This window comes from Eptatretus burgeri, chromosome 12, assembly GCF_056783735.1.
Source record: "Eptatretus burgeri isolate ZD-2024b chromosome 12, Ebu_testis_v1, whole genome shotgun sequence".
NCBI lineage: Eukaryota > Metazoa > Chordata > Myxini > Myxiniformes > Myxinidae > Eptatretus > Eptatretus burgeri.
Genome location: NC_140972.1, coordinates 42834095 through 42854311, shown reverse-complemented (window position 1 = coordinate 42854311; position 20217 = coordinate 42834095). Strand labels below are relative to the sequence as shown.

Genomic DNA, 20217 nt, shown 5'->3' with positions numbered 1-20217 from the left:
CCATGATATTCCATAAAATGGATGTTAAAGGTTGAGTAGTAGCATATGGCTTCAGTGATCAGTTTTGTGTTGTTCAGTGATGCTGTGCATTGCAGGAGACTTTCACGCACATGTAGGAGTAACGGAGCCAGGTATGCCTGGTGTTGGCTTAATGGTTAAGGTGGTGGGCTTGGGATCATAGGGTCCTGAATTCAAATCCTGGTTCTCATTGAATTAATACCAGGTGGGGTTGACTCAGCCTGTCATCCTTCTGAGATTGGCAAAATGAGTACCAGCTTGCTGGGATGATTGAGCCATTCGAGTATCCTTCGTCGGAGTGACAACCTGTCCAGGATTGTGCCTCATAGCTTTGGAGACTGCTTCGGCAGCCCCAACGCTCTGTACAAAGTATGGTCCCGATGGATAGATGGATGGATGGGTATGAAAGCATTTACTTTATGCTGTGGTCTGTGTGCAGTGTTCTTGCAGTTGTGGACGAGGATTGCAATCTCGTGCAGTCCATTGCATGCATCGAATATCAGGTCGCCATGGCAAAGACTGCCTTCCATCTCTCAAGCCATCTTCTTACATGAAATGCCATCAGAAACCTTGCGATGTCACCATCAGTGTCAAAAAGATCACCTCACAAAGGCTTGGTGAGAGCACACAATTCAATGAAAACTGTTTTCTTAGAAAATGTGAATTTCCACGATTGTGCATGTCACAAATTCATCCACACATCACAATTCTGCATGCCATTGCTATAACCACCCCACATAGATGGTATGAAGCATCAGATGAGGCACAATCAGGATTAAATGTCTGCTTTTGTTATCTCTGTGACACTCGGCACGTTCTGATGAACTTGAAGGTCAGGAAAGCAACTGGTCCTGATGGTATCAGCTCCGGCCTGCTGTGGTCTTGTGCTGATGAAATGTAACCCATTCTAACTGTACTTTTTAACTGATCACTTCAGTCTTGTAAAACTACCAGTGTTTTGAAAAAGTCTATAATTATCCCTGTGTCAAAGTGTTCCACGGTGAGTTTCCGAAGTTATTACAGAACGGTGTGCTCAAAATCCTTCATTATGAAATCTATTGAACGTCTAGTTTTACTGTGCTTGAGATCATATTTCCAATAACCTTAAGTGTGAGAAAAATACCAATCACTGTGTGAAGAAGACTCAGCAATGGTTGTTCTTTCTTTGAAGGTTGAAAAGTTTCGGTGTCGGCCGTCATGTGTTGATCAAGTTATATCAGGCGGTGATAGAGAGTGTGCTGGCACTGTCTTTCACTGTTTGATATTGTAACTCAACATGAGATGACTGATCCCGACCCAACTGGATAGTAAAGACTGCCTGTAAAATTATTTTATGCGATCTGCCTTCTATTGAGAACCTGTACTCCGGTCGAGTAGCAAAACGAGTAAAAGCTATCGTCCGAGAGGAGTACCACCCAGCACACGGCATTTCTAAACTTCTCCGCTCGGTAAACGCTATCATTCCATCAAGACAAACTGTAATTGCTTGCAAGATAGCTTTTACCAAACTGTAATCCACACCCTCAATGAATCTGTGTCAAAAGTTTTGTGAGCATCCAAAGAATGGATATGGATATTTTAATACATGCCACTCGTTTAATCTCCAAAATGTTGCTTTAGGGGTCTCCATACTCATGCCCCAGGCAAAAATAGCATTCCTTTCTTTTGGTAATTCTCTGCAGACTACTGTAGTTGAATCCATTACCAACTTTAGTATAGGAGAGTAGAACTCTGATATACTATAGTTTTAACTGTCACATATTTGCCATGCCTGGTGTTGGCTTAATGGTTAGAGTGGTGGAATTGGGATCTTTGGATCCTGAGTTCAAATCCCCCTTGGCTGTTGAATTAATACCAGGTGGGGTTCACTCTGCCTGTCATCCTTCCGAGGTCGGCAAAATGAGTGCCAGCTTGCTGGTATACTGTGTTGGAGTGGCGACCTGTCCAGGATTGTGACCAATAGCCAAGGAGACTGCTTAGGCAGCACCAATGCTCTGCAACAGAGTATGCTCCCAATGGATAGATGGATTTTTGCCTGGGCCACAATTAATTTATTTCGTATCTATTTATTATTCAATGTAATTTTTAAGCATGTACTGTAAAAGTGCGTCTCATTGTATGCGGATCACATATATATATATATATATATATATATATATATATATATATATATATATATATATATATATATATATATATATATATATATATATATATATATATATATATATATATGACAATAAACTCATCATTAAAGGGAAAGGAGTCGGTGTTTAAGACAACAACCTTATTAGCTGGTTTGGTGTGGTCACACTTCGATGATCACAATGTAATTGTATTCCTTGGTTGTTGGAGTGTTTTTTTTTCTTCATTTAATTACTTTTAGGAAGGAAGTAAGGTATAATGGAAAATGTATATGACTTACATTCATTTATAATCTTCTGCTACTGCTACTACTACTACTACTACTACTACTACTACTACTACTACTACTACTACTACGACTACTACTGATACTGCTACTCCGATGAGTACGACACATTAAACAGAAAACCTATATCTGCCTGAGCCTTCCTGCACACCGAGAGCAATCCTATAAAGCCATTTTAACAAAAAAAAATTACTACTACTACTACTACTACTACTACTACTACTACTACTACTACTACTACTACTACTACTACTATGGCTCCAATGAATCCCACATTATTGTGGGGTTGGCAGAGATGGATATATGGCCCGAGTCTTTGATGAACTTGCTGGCCAGGTGTGATGTTCGACCGGATTTGATTTGGGCAGGAATTTGGAATTTGTTCAGTAACAGTGATATGAACTCGTCTGCAAATATTCATTTACACATTACTTAAAATTAATTAAGTAAATAAAAAACACTGAAATACATCCAGTTCATATGTAAAGGTTTGTTTATCGAATACAATAACACACAACTTCATTAACTGCCTTTTAAAACAAAGATTATTGTTATTCAGGAGTCCAAATTGTTCAAAAAAAGGTTTTCAGGTCAAATTTGGAATTTTATTTTCTCATTAAGTGGATCAACCGATTATTCCCATCACATTGAATACTGGAGATGTAGAGAAAGTACAGTATTGGGCTAATGAAGTAAATGAAGTATCGTGGCAGGTGTGGTGGAGTATATTATTTTTTTTTTCTGGGAGGAAGTAAAATGTTATTGGGTCTGTCATTGTTAATGCATGACTCAGGAAATGCTGTGGATTAAGGTACTTGGCTATATAATTTCCTTATTTCTAATCCTTTTCTTTAAATTATTTTAAGGCTTGCTTGTAGCATATACATTTAAGACCGGGCGTCATGGCGTGCGCCTGTAATCCTGCTACTCGGAGGCTTGGGTTGGAGGATCACTTGAGGACGGGAGCTCTGCACTGGGCCGTGCTTTGAGAGGGTGTAGAGCAGCCCGGAATCATGGCAAAACCCAATCCTTATCCCTGTGTCGTACGAGTCGACCAGGGTTGCGTCAGGAAGGGCATCTGGCGTAAAACCTATGCCAAATCAGTATGCGGATCATAACGGATGATCTGCTGTGGCGACCCCTAATGGGAGCAGCCGAAAGACAAACAACAACAACTTGTAGCACATAAATTTTATAAATTCGACCAAGAGTTACTTCCTATTATAAGTGCTACTGTATGGACTTCAAACACCAGCAAGGCATCGGATCTTGAATGCGTCAGGAGATACGGGATATAGCATGTGGACACCATGCTGGCTTGACAGCTACTGTATCTTGCAAATCTGATGGTGTCTCACAAAGATAATGACTATTTATTTGTCTTTTTTTATTTTTCAAATGCATCACCCACTCCTCCATGAACCAACAGGAAAAAAAAAAAAGAATGACTGGAAATATTGCCTTTGTTCATTGTCATTCAACACAAATAGGCTAACTACTTGAGATGATGAACCAAGATAAAATTGCCATTCACAAGAAGGTGTAATGTATATCAATAAGCTTTGCCTTCCTCTCCTCCATGCATTCTGCAAATTATAACCTCAATGTACTTTATAAACTCGGTAAGCCTGAATAGAAATTGATCCCTTTTTTTGTATACAAAGTCTAGGTTCATGAAAGAGTGAGGAGACAGAAATTTGAGGCAATGAACTAGCTGACATTGGACAACACGTACAATCATATATGCAATCATGGGATTCATGAACAAGAGAGAGAAGAGGAAAGAAACATACCAACTTACAAGTTGGAGAAAACAAGAACAAAACAAAACAGGTAAATAGTGAGCATGGATATGTTTTTTGTTTTTATTTTTTGGTAATTGAAAACTTTATTCATATTCCACTGATAACATCAAAAACTTACAATGCAACATCAGATAATATCAAATCGAAAAATTCTCGGTTAAACTATTTTACAAATCGTATCACCTCTGCATTCTTACCCCTCGAAAATGGTAATATATATATATATATATATATATATATATATATATATATATATATATATATATATATATATATATATATATATATACACATACACATGTTATTACGTATGCAAAATTGTGGAATTATTGACTACTCTTCCTTCATATACCTTCAATATAACCATTCACCCTGCTGATGTTTCCTCCAGTTACTACTCATACAATTATTGCTCCAAAACTCCTCTACCTTTTTTGATCCTCCTCAGCCTCTCTTTCTCCTCTCCCTCTCCTCTGCCTCTCCTCTCCCTCCCACCCCTTCCCACTTCCCTCCTCTTTCAAGTTGGTGTAAAATGCCACGATCGTATTACCTATTAAAAGCAAAATATATGACCACTGGATCGTTCATTACCTCTGCCACCAAAGGTGAAGAAGGTTATGTTTTCACCCCTTTCCATCATTCTGTTTGTCTGTTTGTGGACATGATGTCTCAAAAAGTTGTGGACAGATCTGGATAATATTTTGTGGACAGGTTCGGTGTGTGACAAGGATGAACTGTTTAGATTTTGATGAAGATCCGGATCCGAATCCGACTACTAGAATTTTTGAAGTGGTTCTTCACCATTGATAGTTCATGCCAAAAACAATATGTAACACGATATCTCAAAAAGTTGCGGACGGGTTCAGATGAAGCTTGGTGGACATGTTCGGTGTGTGACAACGAAAAACTGATTCCATTTTGGTGAAGATCCAAATCCAGATACGACAACTAGAATTTTTAAAGTGATTCTTCACCATTGAGACATCGGGCTAAAAACGAGATATAGCACGATATCTCAAAAATGTATTGGGCCAGATATGTTCTCGTGGATCAGGCATAACAGGGTGGAGGTATGCACTCTACCGAGTGCCCTTATAGTTTTGGGTAATGGTTTATGGCAAGGCCTGTAAATGGAGATTTCTCTGGATCGATGATTACCTCGCATACGTGAAACAAAAAGCAGGGGTAAGAAATTGGTTCACTTTGTCTGCCTGTCTGTATGTCTGTCTTTATACAAACATCAGTTTATGATCGAGGAACAACGTGATTTAAATTGATGTTATATTTCGAATATGAATCGGAAAATGAACCTGTAGTTTACCAGTACTTTGTCTCTGAAGTCGTCCCGATTACGCATGTGTAGAAAGGAGAGAGAGATCATACTTTTACTCTGCCTGTCTGGCAATCAAACAAATTTGAAAATCATTCCAAACAGGAAACTTAATGTTGATAACGACATTATAAAGGACACAAACAATAGGCATGGATAACTAATATAACATGCTAAATAAGGTGGTGTAAAAGACACGGTAAACTTATGAACATGTTTTTGTCTACATCCTTTAAGATCTTTAATTTAATTCCAATTGAATTATATACTGGAACACTGTAAAACACAAATCACTTTATTGGCACTTTCAAAAGCCTTCAGTTTAGCAGTACTTGGTGATAAAAAAATTAACTTTAATTCATTTTAAATTCAGGCTGTAACACAACAAAATGTGACAAAAGTTGACGAGTCTGAATACTTTCTGAATGCACGGTATATATACTGGTGTGAATATAATATATCATCATCATCATCATCATCATCATCATCATTTTACGGTGGTTTCCATGTACCCGACATTGCCCGGTGCTGTTCTAATCCTGTTGGCATTTTGAAGAAATCAAATTTGGTTTTCTTTCCTTTTTTATGGGGGGCTAAAACACTTCCATACACCCACTAAGGAATGGGGTCAGGGATCATCAATAATACCTTTCACATAGCTGCAAAGGCTTAGGCACTATAGAGCAACAAAAAAAATAATCCAACGTTTTTTTTTTTCCGAATTTTCAGAAATTTTTTTTTCCAAAACAAACTCCTCGGCACTCAAGGATGAACCTCTGAAAGATTTACCAAGATTTGTTTGGCCATCTCTGAGATAAACGGTGACACATAGATAGACATACAAACAGATCTCATAGTATTAAGAGAGATGTTGAACCTGCACTCCTCACTCTCCAAACTTCCCCCGCACACTTCACACTAAAACATTGTCCCGCACCACACTCACTCAAACCTTCCTCCACACCTCACACACTCAAACCTTCCCCCAAACACCACCTGCCCCAATCCCCCAAAGCCTCACCTTGCTGTCTTGCCCCTATCCTGCATCATCACACACTAACTGTGTAGATCTCAAACATACGAGGTCTCCGCTCTAACCTGACAGATCTCTCAATCCAGGCCTCTGCCGATAAACCAGACTTCATCTGTTTTTACATCTGACTGACTGGATTCATCCAAGTCCATTTTTAAACAGAGTGCCCTTCTGGATAAGAAAATCCTTCCTCCCACAGGATGTCCCCAACACCTTAGTGTCTCTCCCCAGTTACTGTTTCCTCTGATTTGATAGGCCTGAACCATGCCCCTGCAGTGGAATTGCACTTTACATCAAGAACTCAATTTCTTACTGCCCCTGTACTAACCCTACACTACCCAACCCCAAGGAGTTCCTTTACCTGCGACTTCCCAACGTTCCCACCTCATATTCACCTGTGTGTTGTACCATCAAACACATAGACTGGTCTCCCATTTCTACTTTCTCCGATATCAACTCATCCGGGTAATTTTTTCAAGGAAATTTGCTTTCTCTAATGCACAGATTTATCACATCTTGTCTTCAGTTGTCTTACCCTTCCTCCTGCCCATAGTACACTGAAGCTTGTGGTGAGGGAGTTGTCCTGAAACAACTTGCGTTCACCTCATGGAAGGAAAATATGATCTAAGGCAATCTCGGAGCTTTCCAAAAAGTCTGCAACAAGTGTATATCCACTCAGGAGAGCCAGAAAACAACATCTGTCGAACCTGAAGAATGAGCTTTCAAACGTGTTTCCCTCCTCTAAAATCTGGTGGCACCTTGTTAAGTATGTTTCTGGTGGTCTATGCTCCCCTTCCATCCCTTCCTCCTCCTCAAATGGCACCACAGCCAACACTGCTTGGGAGAAGGCTCAATGCCTCAATTCTGTGTTTGCTTCTAAATCTTATGTCCCTATCCCCTCACTCTCGGTACCCATCCTTTCCTGTCAGACCCAACTGCTCATGGACTCTGTCTTTTGCACCTGAGAAGGTGCAGAAGATTTTTCAACCCTCAACTCTGACTCTACTCGTGGATCGGATGGCATCAGCTCATGTGTCTTAAAAACCTGCTCTGCTGGTCTTACACATCCTCTCTCTGCCCTTTTCACCCTGTCATTTGTGCTCGGTCATCTTCCATCTGCTTGGAAAATCTCCAACATCACTGCACGAGATAAAAATGTGCAAAAACTGATGTCTTAATGACAGACCTATTATCTTACTTCCAATCATCAGCAGGGTCATGGAATCCATCATCGCAATTGATAAGAAATTCATCCTTTTCGACAACAACCTCATCTCAGATCACCAATTTGGTTTCAGACCAGGTCACTCCACCTTAAGGCCCGGTCACACCTTGACGTTTTAGCCAGCGATGGCAACTTATTAAAATTTATGTAAAACGCTGGCTTACGTTGAACTTTTGATGTTTTTTTTTTTAAGATTCGGACGTATTCATAGCGACTTGGTCTAATATATAACGCATTGGTAACGGACACAGAACGTTTCGTTGTGTTATAGATAACTTATACCAACGAATGCTGAACCTGTTGTCGGCCTACACAACCGATGCCCAACGATAGTCTAACTTAGGCATAGCGCGTTGCACGCATCGCCGACGATGTCGTGACGTAGCCTATTAAAAGGCTGACGCACAACGATTCGAATCATAACTGCCGTAGAAATGGAAGTGACAACATCGCGGTCACACCTTGGCGATCTTGCCAGCGTATGCCGACCTAAGAAAAATGTGTCTAAAACGTTGGGGCACGTCAAATACGGTATGAGTAAGTTTGGTATACGTGAGTACAACGCTAAAGTACGCTATCATACGTCGTAGTAAGTAGAGTACGTCAAGAAATTTTAAACATGTTCAAAATTTTACGACGTACTCGGCGTATGACACACATTCCGCATGCGATGGGGATAAGTTTTACACACGATATGTGGACGCTTACACACGTCCACAAAGGCTACTTATAAGCTACTCATAAGTCGAAACACGTCGCGGTAATGTCTTTTTTACGCGAAACTTATTTCTAACTTATGTTTGACCTGCTTTGAACCAATTCTTTACGTAGTCCCAATACACATCGACGTATGTAGACGTATTCCAATGACGTCTTCCGGTCGACAAAAAAAAAAAATGAACGTGTTTCTAGGTTACAACTGCCATATAAAGATGTGTTCCCAGCGGTTTTGGGAATTGGTATATAAAAATGCTGTTCATAAAAGGGGAACCCAACAGTGTTTTCGAGTCCTTTTTGAGTCGATGTCCATGTCAGCAGTAACAGTAACAGTATCAGTATTAGTATTAGTGTTAGTATTAGTAGTAGTTTGTTCATGTTGGCAGTAGTAGGTGAGTGTGAGGGGGAGGGTGTGGGTTATGATGGATCGTCCTTGCGTCCGCGTGTCCACGGGTAGGAGACATTTTTTCACCATTGTTAGAAGTTCTTCGCGGCTAATTTTTTATGGGGCTTTTTCAACAATGAGCTATAGCTTGTTTTTACGATTTAGGTCTATTCATAACGGGTTGGACAAATGCACAATGAACTAATAATGTGCATAGAGCGCTTTGATTACTTATAGATACGATATACCAACGAATAATTATCGTGAAGCCGGCGTTCACAAACTATGCCCAAAGATAGCCTAACTTATCCATATCGTGCGGCAGTTTATCTTTGCCGGTGACGTGGGGTTTGCTATTCATAGGCTGCCACTCAACGATTTAAATGGCTGCATCTCCACTATTGAAAGTAGACGCTTGCGCTCAACAATTGGATTTTTTTTACACTCAACGACTTTTAAACGGTACCACTCTGCTATTTTCATTGTTTACAACGAACGATTTAAATTGCTGTCACTCGCCTTTGTTTTTTGACGCTGGGGTTTTGAAATTTGAAGCGTTTCTTCTGAACGTGTTAAAACGCTCAAACTCGACTATTTTAAATAGACGCTGCCGATGGACAATTGGAATCATAGCCAAGCTAGACATCGAAGTGTGAACATCCTCGTCATGCCGAAGAAAAGTTTGAAGAATGCTGCAAATAAGTGTCCTGGCCGTGGCCGTGGACGCTGACGCAAGGACGATCCATTATACCGACGTCTTTCAGCCTATGAGTAACTTAAAAGTAACGTCTGTCGATGTGTGGCAACGATCGTGTAACGTGCCAACAACACGTTAATCATAGGTTAGAAATAAGTTACGGGTATGCTAAACATTACCCCGGCGTGTCTCAACTTATGATTAACTTACAAGTAGCATGTGTTGACGTCTGTCAACGATCGCAGACCGTGCCTACAACTTGTGGCCAGCGTAGCGGAACGTGTGAGTCATATGCCGGCATACGTTGTGAAATTTCAAGCATGAAAAAATTTGAGAACAACCAAAAAGTACAACTTTAAAGCCAACGTACAACGATTTTTCAGCGTGCTCTCAATGTTATCAAAACTTACCCATAACGTATTCAACGTGTGCCAGCGTTTTAGAAAAAAAATTCAAAAATCGGCATACGTTGGCTAAAACGTCAAGGTGTGACCGGGCCTTTAGTTGGACATGCTGCTTATACTCACACAACAATGGATTGAGGCCCTCAATGTCGGCCATGAGTTCAGGGCATATTGATGGACAGCTTGGGTGTGTGTGACAAGGAAGAATTGATTGAATTTTGGTGAAGATCCGAATCCGTATCCGACTACGAGAATTTTAAAGTGATTCTTCACCATTGAGAGATAGGGCTGAAAAGCGATACATAGCACGATATCTCAAAAATGTATTGGGCCAGATATGTTCTCGTGGATCAGGCATTATGGTGCGGATGTATGCGCTGTACCGAGTTTCCTTCTGGTTTTGTAAAGAGTTCGTTGTTGTATTCTTACGTTCCACGATTCATATTACCGCTTCATTAATTTATTCATTGGTTCGCTGCCGGACATCACATATACAGTATGATATATGTGTTCCATGGTTTAATGGACCACAAATTCCTTTGTGAACCGTTCAATAGGATTATGCATATTTTCTTGGCAATATACTATTGGCTTGTGGGCACATTTCGTCCTTTATAACTGCATACTCGATTTTTAAAAATATTTACAATAGTAAACGCTTAAGTTATACGAGTTCCTTTCTCCTGGTGATACATTATCTGACTGTGTGGGGTTTCACTCCCTCTGCATGTGCCATCTATGATTTGCAACCATAATCATGAGTAGCTGAGAAGACCGTCGTTTTTACCCCATGTAAAACACTTGGATTGCCATCGGGCCTGCTGCCAACTGCAAAGCTTTTATACGTAATCCTTAGCCAATGCCTCATGCTGAACAATGTGTCTGGGTGGGTTGTAAAACGAGAGGCTGTTTCTTGTCATTTTTATCCTTTTACGAGTCACAGTTTACTGGCTGAATAATGAGGTGCAGAAAGAATAGAAATAAGATAATGACTAAATTGGAGAGGATTGGGAAGAAGGGAGAGGAGGGAAATACGTACACCTTTTTGTTTTAAAATATCTAGATTCAGGGAAGAGTGAGATTATTGAAATAAAATGTGGAGATCAGGGGGTGAGGGGGATGGCAAGGGGAGTGGGGTTGAAAAAAGTGTGAATAGGGGAATTTTGGAAAGGGGTAGAGATGACGAAACCTCCTTCAGGCCCTTCTCCACCTTCTCCACGTGTCTTGTCTGACTGTCCGGGCATCTCTTTGGGTCTCTCCACTGGAGCATCTCCCTGGGTATCGACTTGCCTGCACTTACTGTGGCATCTCTCTCCATGCTCCCCCTGCATCTACATATATATATATATATATATATATATATATATATATATATATATATATGATAGATATATATATATATATATATATATATATATATATGATAGATATATATATATATATATACATATATACATATATACATATATATATATATATATATATATATATATATATGTACATATATATATATATATATATATATACATATATATACACATATATATATATATATATATATATATATATATATATATATATATATATATATATATATGTACATATATATACCCATATATATATATATATATATATATATATATATATATATATATATATATATATATATATATATATATATATATATATATATATATATATATATATATATATATACATACAGGTCAGGTAGGTCAGGTATGGGAGCATGTGCCAGAACAGCACGTCGCTGCGTCCACTTTCCGCCGGTACTCCAGGGGCCTCCGTCTGGCCATCCCCCAGGCAGATGCCAGGCCCATCCCCATCTCCTCGAGATGATGGTCAACCTGCTGCAATCATGAGGCACGTGGTCGGCCCACTGGCCTCCTCCACTCACGAGACTCCCTCGCTGAGAGAATCTGGTAAGCAGGATCAGCGTCAGGAAAACGAGCCACATGTCCATACAGCCGCAACTGACGCTCACGGACTATGCAGGTAACAAATCTCATCCGAGTCTCTCTCAGCAACCGCTCGTTGGAAACAAAATCCGACCAGCGATAGCCAAGGATTCTCCGAAGAGACCTGGTACCAAAGGAATTAAGTCTCCGTCTCAGATCCTTGGTCAGAGTCCAAGTCTCGCATCCATAGAACAAGATTGGAAGTACCAAGGACCTGAAGACTCGGACTTTCGTCCTCCCGCACAGGTACCGGCAGCGCCACACCCCATGATCCAGTGAATCAATGACTCCCCAGGCCCGACCCAGACGTCTATTGACCTCTGACTCGCAGCCAGCAGAGACATGAATATCACTGCCAAGGTAAGTGAATCTCTCCATGACCTCAACATCCTCACCACAAACAGACACAGACAGGACAGCAGCATCCAAGATGTCACCGAAAGCCTGGATCTTAGTTTTGACCCAAGAAACCCGTAATCCCAACGGCTCTGACTCCTCATTCAGCACCTCGAGGGCCCCCAAAAGGATATCTAAAGTCTCCGCAAAGATGACTGCATCATCTGCAAAATCAAGGTCCGAGATGTTGACATTCCCAAACGATGCACCGCAGCTTGATCTCTCCGACATCCTCCCAAAAATCCAGTCGATACAAGTGCTGAAAAGTGTGGGGCCAGTACACACCCCTGACGAACTCTAGTAACAACTGGAAATAAGTCATAGATGGGACCACCACACTTCACAGCACTCTCAGTACCAGAGTAGAGTTCAGACATCAGATCGATGAGATTTGGTGGCACCCCACGAAGACCAAGAATCCTCCAGAGGGCATCCTGATTCCACTGAATCGAAGACTTGACAGAGATCAACATAGGCTGCAAGCAGCCCTGCCGAAACTCTCGTCTGCGTTCGGTGAGGACACGAAGAGCAAGGATACGGTCAATCGTTGATCTCTTTGGTGTAAAGCCTGAATGCTCTGGACGCTGGTGCTCAAGCAGATGGTGGCGAACCCTATCAAGAATTATCCGAGCAAAGACCTTGCCCGGCACTGAGAGCAGCGTCACCTCTCGGTAGTTGTTGAGGTCTTGGCGATCACCCTTCCCTTTCCAGAGAGGAACAACAAGGGCCCTCTTCCAATCAGTTGGGATGATGCCTGTGTTCCAGGCAGAGCACAAAACTGCATGCAACGACACGAGTGCATTTCCACCAGCCTTGAGAACTTCGGCATGGATGCCACAGATCCCTGGAGCTTTGCCCCGTTTCAACCAGTTCACCGCAGCCCGTGTTTCCACAAGTGAAGGTGGACCACAGTTGATTTGAGGGTCAGCAACATGGATTGTAACACCCTTGACGTCCAACTCGACAGCTGGGGGATCAGCCTGGTACAACCGCTCAAAGTAACCGGCCCAGCGGGCCTTCACTTCAGACTCCTCTGTCAAGAGCCTAGCACTCTCTGCTCTAACTGCAGTGCTCCGAGGGATGGGCTTGGATGAATGCAATGTGCGAATTCCCCTGTAAGCGGGACGAGAATCACCTGTCCACAGGTGATGCTCTACCCCTTCACAGATTCCTCGCACATAGGCCTCCTTGTCCACCCTCAGTGCACGTACAGTTTTACGCCTCAACTCCCTGAACAGCTCAGCTCTGCCATTCAGCCTGGCCCTGCGACTCTGGTCAATGGTATCCAGTGTCCCTTGAGAGACAAAATTTTTCTTTGCCCTGTGGTGAGTTCCAAGACATCCACCGGCAACATCAAGGACGGTGGTCTTGAAGGCACTCCACAACTCTTCAGGACCCCCCAAAGCACTCAGACCCCCCAAGTGTCCACTCAGACTGTTCGTAAACTCCTCAGCTACACTCTCATCCCTGAGCTTGCCAACATCCAGCCTCGGATGGGATTGTACCATTCTCCAGGATTTAAGGTGCAGCTTTAGAGTTGCTACAACAAGCCTGTGGTCAGTATTGAGGAACTGAGCACTCCGGTAGACCCTGCAGTTCTGGATCATCCTCCAGCGACCGTCAAAGAGGACATGGTCAATCTCCTTTGCTGCACCGCCAGTGTTGGAATACCAAGTCCAGCGATGAGCTTGTGGGTGCTGAAACCATGAACCAGCCACCCTAAGTCCATGACTTCTTGCAAAGTCAAGGAACTTAGTGCTATTCTGGTTCATAGTTCCTGACCCATGGGGACAACACACATCTCATAACCATCCCTATCAGTTCCAGTCGATGCATTGAAATCCCCCAAGACTAGAAGTGTATCTCGTCTGGGGCACTGATCAACCAGACTCTAGCGTGGCATAGAATGCATCCTTCATGGTGAGATCACTCGCCTCAGTTGGAGCATAAACAGAGACCAGGGAAATGACACCTAAGGAGTGATGAATCTTTAATCTCATATTACGCTCGTTGACCGGTGTTACCTCAATTATCATTGCGGTCAGCTTTTTGGACACAGCCACAGCAACTCCTTGGGTATGGTAACCATCAGAGCGACCAGACCAATAGTAGGTGTAACCACCCACCATTATCTCGCCGCAATCCGGTCTCCGAACCTCAGAGAGAGCTGCAATCCCGATGTCCAAACGCTTGAGCTCAGATGACTACATAGACAGGTGATCATCCTCTCTTCGGGATAGGACATTCCAGGCACCCACCCGAAGGGACTGCCTCAGGTTAACCCAAGGAGACTGCCGTTTGGTGGACGACACCTCAACACCACTCTGCCACACTCTCCTGCAATCTGACCCAGGGATGTTTTTTTGGGGGGGCGGGGGGGTCGGAAATCACTTAAAATATGTAGAAATGCAAACAAAAAATAATTTTTTCTCTAACAATTTTTTTTGGGGGGGGGTAACTATTTTTTTTTTTTTTCGGGGGGGGTTGGAAATCACTTAAAACATGTAGAAATGCAAAAAAAAATTCTCTTTTTTTGGGGGGGTGGGGTAAAAAAAAATTGGGGGGGGGGGTTGGAAATCACTTAAAACATGTAGAAATGCAAAAAATAAAAACAATTTTTTTCTCTAACAATTTTTTTTTGGGGGGAGGGATTTGAAAAAAAAAAATAAGATCCATACAAGTCCAAAATTTATTGGCATGATCCTTGGACCATACCTAAACCCCCCACCAAGTTTCGTCGAAATCCGTCGAGGAGTTTTTCCGTAATACTGTTCACAAACAAACAAACAAACAGAAAGGGGTGAAAACAGTAACCTCCATCCATCTTCAAAGATGGCGGAGGTTAATAAATCTCAACGCACCGATGAGGAAAATAAAGAATTGACAAGTCTATTAGAAATATTTGCGTCAAGACTATTAACATCGTTTTCCTTGGTGTGATTGACTTTAATTAAAGTTTTACATTTTTTTTCTTAAATAAATGGAGGAGAGAGTGATGACATTTCTGAGGATTCTTTATGTTTTCAAAATTAAGATTAAAATGTGCATGTTGGAAACTAAAAAGGTTTTCGCACTCTGTCAAAATTTTTCTCATAAATAAATGAGTTATTGTCGAAAATGTAAAAAGAAAACCAAGAGTAAAAATATCCCGTATGTTAAAAGTAAAAATAATAGGGTTATACAAAAAGGTACATGTTCGGTGTGTGCCTCAAAAGAGAGTCAATTCCCAAATCACAAACGTGGGGGAGATATACAAAAGTTTTTATCAGGAAGTAAATTTCTAACTACTGGAATACCAGGGGAATTACATCTACCAGGGTATTCTTTCTGTGGTCCAGGAACAAACTTGAATAAAAGATTAGATGAGGTTGACAATCCTAAACCGTGGAGCAAACCTATCAATCGGGTTGATGAAGTATGCATGAGGCACGATATTATGGAAATAACACAACGTTGGAAGAAAAACATGAAGCCAATAGAGAAATGTGTAATTTGTCTCTGATACAAAATCCAACCTTGAGAGAAAAAGTTGATAGGTTCATCGTGAAGAAGATGATCAGTGCTAAATTGAAACTTGGGCTTGGAAATTAAAAAAAACATAGGCTCTAATGATGTCATTAAGATTGAAGAGCAATTTGCTGATGAATTTCATAAACCAATAATCACAAAGTTTAATAGAAGGAAGGTCTATTCCAAGGAAGTTGATTATATCTGGTCTGCTGATTTAATTGAACTCTATTATGATAAGGGGTACAACTATTCTTTAACCATTATTAATTTGAGGAGTAGATATGCGTGGGTCCTCCCTTTGAAAAACAAAATGGGGAATACACTCATGTTAGCCTTCCAACAGATATTTAATAAAAGTAAGCGAAAACCTAAAAAATTGTGGACTGATGAGGGTACAGAGTTCTACAACAAAACATTTATGAATTTTCTTTAAAATAACAACATTATATTATACAGCACCTTTAATTAAGGAAAAGCGGTTGTTATTGAGTGATTCAATCGCACTTTAAAAGAGAGACTATATAAAAAATTCACTCAACTCGGTTCTCAACAATGGTCATCTTTAATTCAGCATATTGTAGATAATTATAATGATGCGATTCACACCTCAACGAATATCAAACCATCAGAAACATTTACAAAATTAGAATATGAAAAAGAGATTAATGTCAGAATGCCTAAGTTCAAAGTTGGTGATATAGTAAGAATATATAGGTGGAAATCTCATTTTGAAAAAGGTCATACAAAGCGATGGACGAACGAACTTTTTAAAATCGTTTATGTAATAGATACAGTTCCTTGGACTTATAAGGTATATGATTTAGAAAGGGAAGAGATTTTAGGTTCATTTGATTCACAGGAATTACAAAAGACAAAGGTAAATTGAATTTTTTTGACTCAACCCCTTTTAAACTCCGCCCCTTTTTGACTCCGCCCACACAAGCCCCACCCATGCAAACCCCATCCACATAAGCCGCATCCACACAAGCCCCACTCACAAAAGCCACATCCACACAAGCCCCACCCACACAAACCCCACCCACACAAGCCCCACCCACACAAGCCACATCCACATTCATCATATCCACATAATTAGTGATTAGTTAATTAGTTTGCCACACACAACATGTTTATTTAATTTTAAAAAATTGCTCCACCCACACAAACCACATCCATACAAGCTCCACCCGCACAAGCTCCACCCACCCACACAAGCCCCACCCACCCACACAAGCCCCACCCACATAAGCCACATCCACATTCATCATATCCACATAATTAGTGATTAGTTAATTAGTTTGCCACACACAACATGTTTATTTAATTTTAAAAAAATTGCTCCACCCACACAAACCACATCCACACAAGCTCCACCCACACACACAAGCCCCACCCACCACACAAGCCCCACCCATCCACACAAGCCCCACCCATTCACACAAGCCCCACCCATCCACACAAGCCCCACCCACCCACACAAGCCCCACCCCACCAGTGCGCCCCACCTTTGACCCACCACCCCCCTCATCTCACCCCCACCCTTCCCCACACACACACACGGGGAGGGGAGAGGGGTGGGATGAGGGGGGTGGTGGGTCGTTGGGGAGAGCACCTACCACACCCCCCTCGCCCTCCTTTGCACTTCCTTTATTCTTTTTTTATAATTAAGAATTAAATAATTGAAAGCAAAGCAAATATAATTCATCAAGATTTAAAATATTAAACATTTTTCTTTGGGTAAATATTCAGTTGTGAGAATGAACGATCTTTCCCAGCAGTCTGAGTTTCAAAATCACAAGACATCTGAAGCAAACATATTCTGTTCAAAACAAAGAGTGAAGAACAATTAGGGTATATAAAGATGATTATATTATGATATTAATAAAATAATAAATATAACATTTACCTCCAGAAGATCGAGTTTTGTGTCCATTTCATCAAGATGAGCATTTAAACTGGAACAAGTTTGAAATGAATCATCACCCTGTGGAATTTCAACATCTTCCGATTCAAGGTTGTGAAATTCATTCACTCCACCACCCGTGTATGATTCAGTTTTAATGCTGAAAATAAAAAGCAAGTAGTCAAAGAATTACCACCAAGTTGTGGCATTGCTTTTAAATTAATTCCCATCACACCAAATAAAAGGTTGTGTATAAGGAGAACAGAAAGAGACAGACGGAGACAGAGACAGGCAGACAGAGACAGAAAGAGAGACAGAGACAGATAGAGACAGATAGACAGAAAGACAGAGACAGAAAGACAGAGACAGATAGAGAGACAGAAGGACAGAGAGAGACACACACACACACACACACACACACACACACACACACACACACACACACACACGGAGACAGAGACAGAGTGATAATTTCTCACCTTGAACTCGGATCATTCAAGATCAAAGGACGTGTGAGTACTTGTTTCCAGTCAACAATAATATCATTCAGTTCTTTTCGAAACGAATAAATGTCTTCAAGGAAGTCGTTCATTTTTATCCATTCCTCGTGATATTCAAATAACTCATTTTCAACATCAGTTATTAACGATGTTCTTATTGGGGACAACCTGTTGGAAAAACACATACAATAATTATTGGTTGTATCATGATTTCATTAATAATAATCAATTGCTTCACCATCATTCCAAGAGGAAGTCAGACTTTACAATACAAACACACAAACTTACCAATATTGTGATGGGTTATCTTCTTCGTCAGATGAAAGATAGTTCATGTCTCAGTCATTTACCATTGGGACAAGATGAGAAAAATGAAAAAAACATCAAACAGAAGAGATTTTCAACCCAGAGAAATGCCTGGCTTATAAACAAGGTCTTCACACAAGTCGGTTTAAATAAGCAAGTTGATGGCGTAATGGGAGATTACATAACAATGGTTTTTCCAGAGTGTGTTTCCACAAAGGAAATGACTTGGTTCGGGCGAGGCAGCTTGGTTGACTCCAAAATGACACATTTTAGCACAAAAATGAAAATGCTTTAAATTATTTTGATATAACCTACGTTTAAAAGCTGTTTTTGACTTAACTTTGTTCTGTTAGTGTTCTGATGATTTAAAATACGAGTGCGTGCCCGTACATGCGTGGTCGTACGTGCAAAAAAAAAACAACTTTCAAACCGTGTGCCAGAAACAACAACCACACAGGCAGTTCCTTCGCTCTCGCATGCCCGTACGTGCGTGGCCGTACGTGCGTGGCCATACGTGGAAAAAAAAACTTTCAAACAACCACACAGGCAGCTCCTTCGCTCTCGTAAACGACGACTGGATTGGGGCATTGTGTTTATCTATAAATGCACATAAGAAATCGAGAAATTATTCGAATACAGTAAATCATCACTATCTGGAACTCCGTACGTTGTAACCCGTAATGCGGAACGTGGCTGAGGATCTCTTCCCCAACGGCCATGCCTACGCAGCAATGTGTCCTGTCATTGCTAACTAAATGGTGCCCTTTCCCCATCGGCCACGCCTATGCAGCAACGTGTCCTGTCATTGGTTTAGTAAATAAATGGCCATAACTTGGGAACCACTTGTCCGATTAATATCAAACCTTGAAAAGGCACATACTCATGTCCCCAGCAATATACCTGGCAAGTTTCAATTAGATTGGACCAGTGGTTGTCGAGAAACAGCAGTCACAGACAGACACACAGAGATTGCTGGAATTATAGATAGATAACCATGAGAGACAAGGGCACAGAATACTTCCTCATTTTCACGGCACGACTGTGTTCTAAAAACACTTCCCCATTTTAAAAAACTCACCCTAACAGCCCTTTCTTTCGTGCTTGAAGAGATAAAGTGAATATAATAGGAAAATTCATTTATTCCCTAAAGGAGAACATGGACAAATATTCATTGGTTCACTCTTTGAATGGAATGAAAATATAAAAGGAAAGAAGTGTTTTAATCAGTAAGTTTCAATTTTACATTTGCTTGTATGGCAGAGGGAGGAAATCGGTCTCCTATTTTGGGCTTTTGGGGCTTGAGTCAGTCTCAATTTTACATTTGCTTGTATGTGAGAGGGAGGAAATCAGTCTCCTATTTTACATTTGCTTGTATGGGAGGGGGAGGAAATCAGTCTCCGATTTTACATTTGCTTGTATGGGAGGGGGAGGAAATCGGTCTCTTATTTTGGGCTTTTGGGGCTTGAGTCAGTCTCAATTTTACATTTGCTTGTATGGGAGAGGGAGGAAATCAGTCTCCTATTTTACATTTGCTTGTATGGGAGAGGGAGGAAATCAGTCTCCTATTTTACATTTGCTTGT

General features: G+C 41.0%; 1 protein-coding gene across 2 annotated transcripts in view; it reads left to right on the top strand.

The window, feature by feature from the left end:
• LOC147015502 (A disintegrin and metalloproteinase with thrombospondin motifs 17-like) overlaps positions 1-20217 on the top strand; it is a 359529-nt gene that overhangs the window by 289564 nt on the left and 49748 nt on the right. For both annotated transcript variants that reach the window (XM_085850288.1, XM_085850287.1), the window contains exon 25: positions 458-635. In XM_085850288.1, coding sequence (XP_085706414.1) covers positions 458-635 — 178 coding nt within the window. The remainder of the gene's footprint in view (positions 1-457; positions 636-20217) is intronic.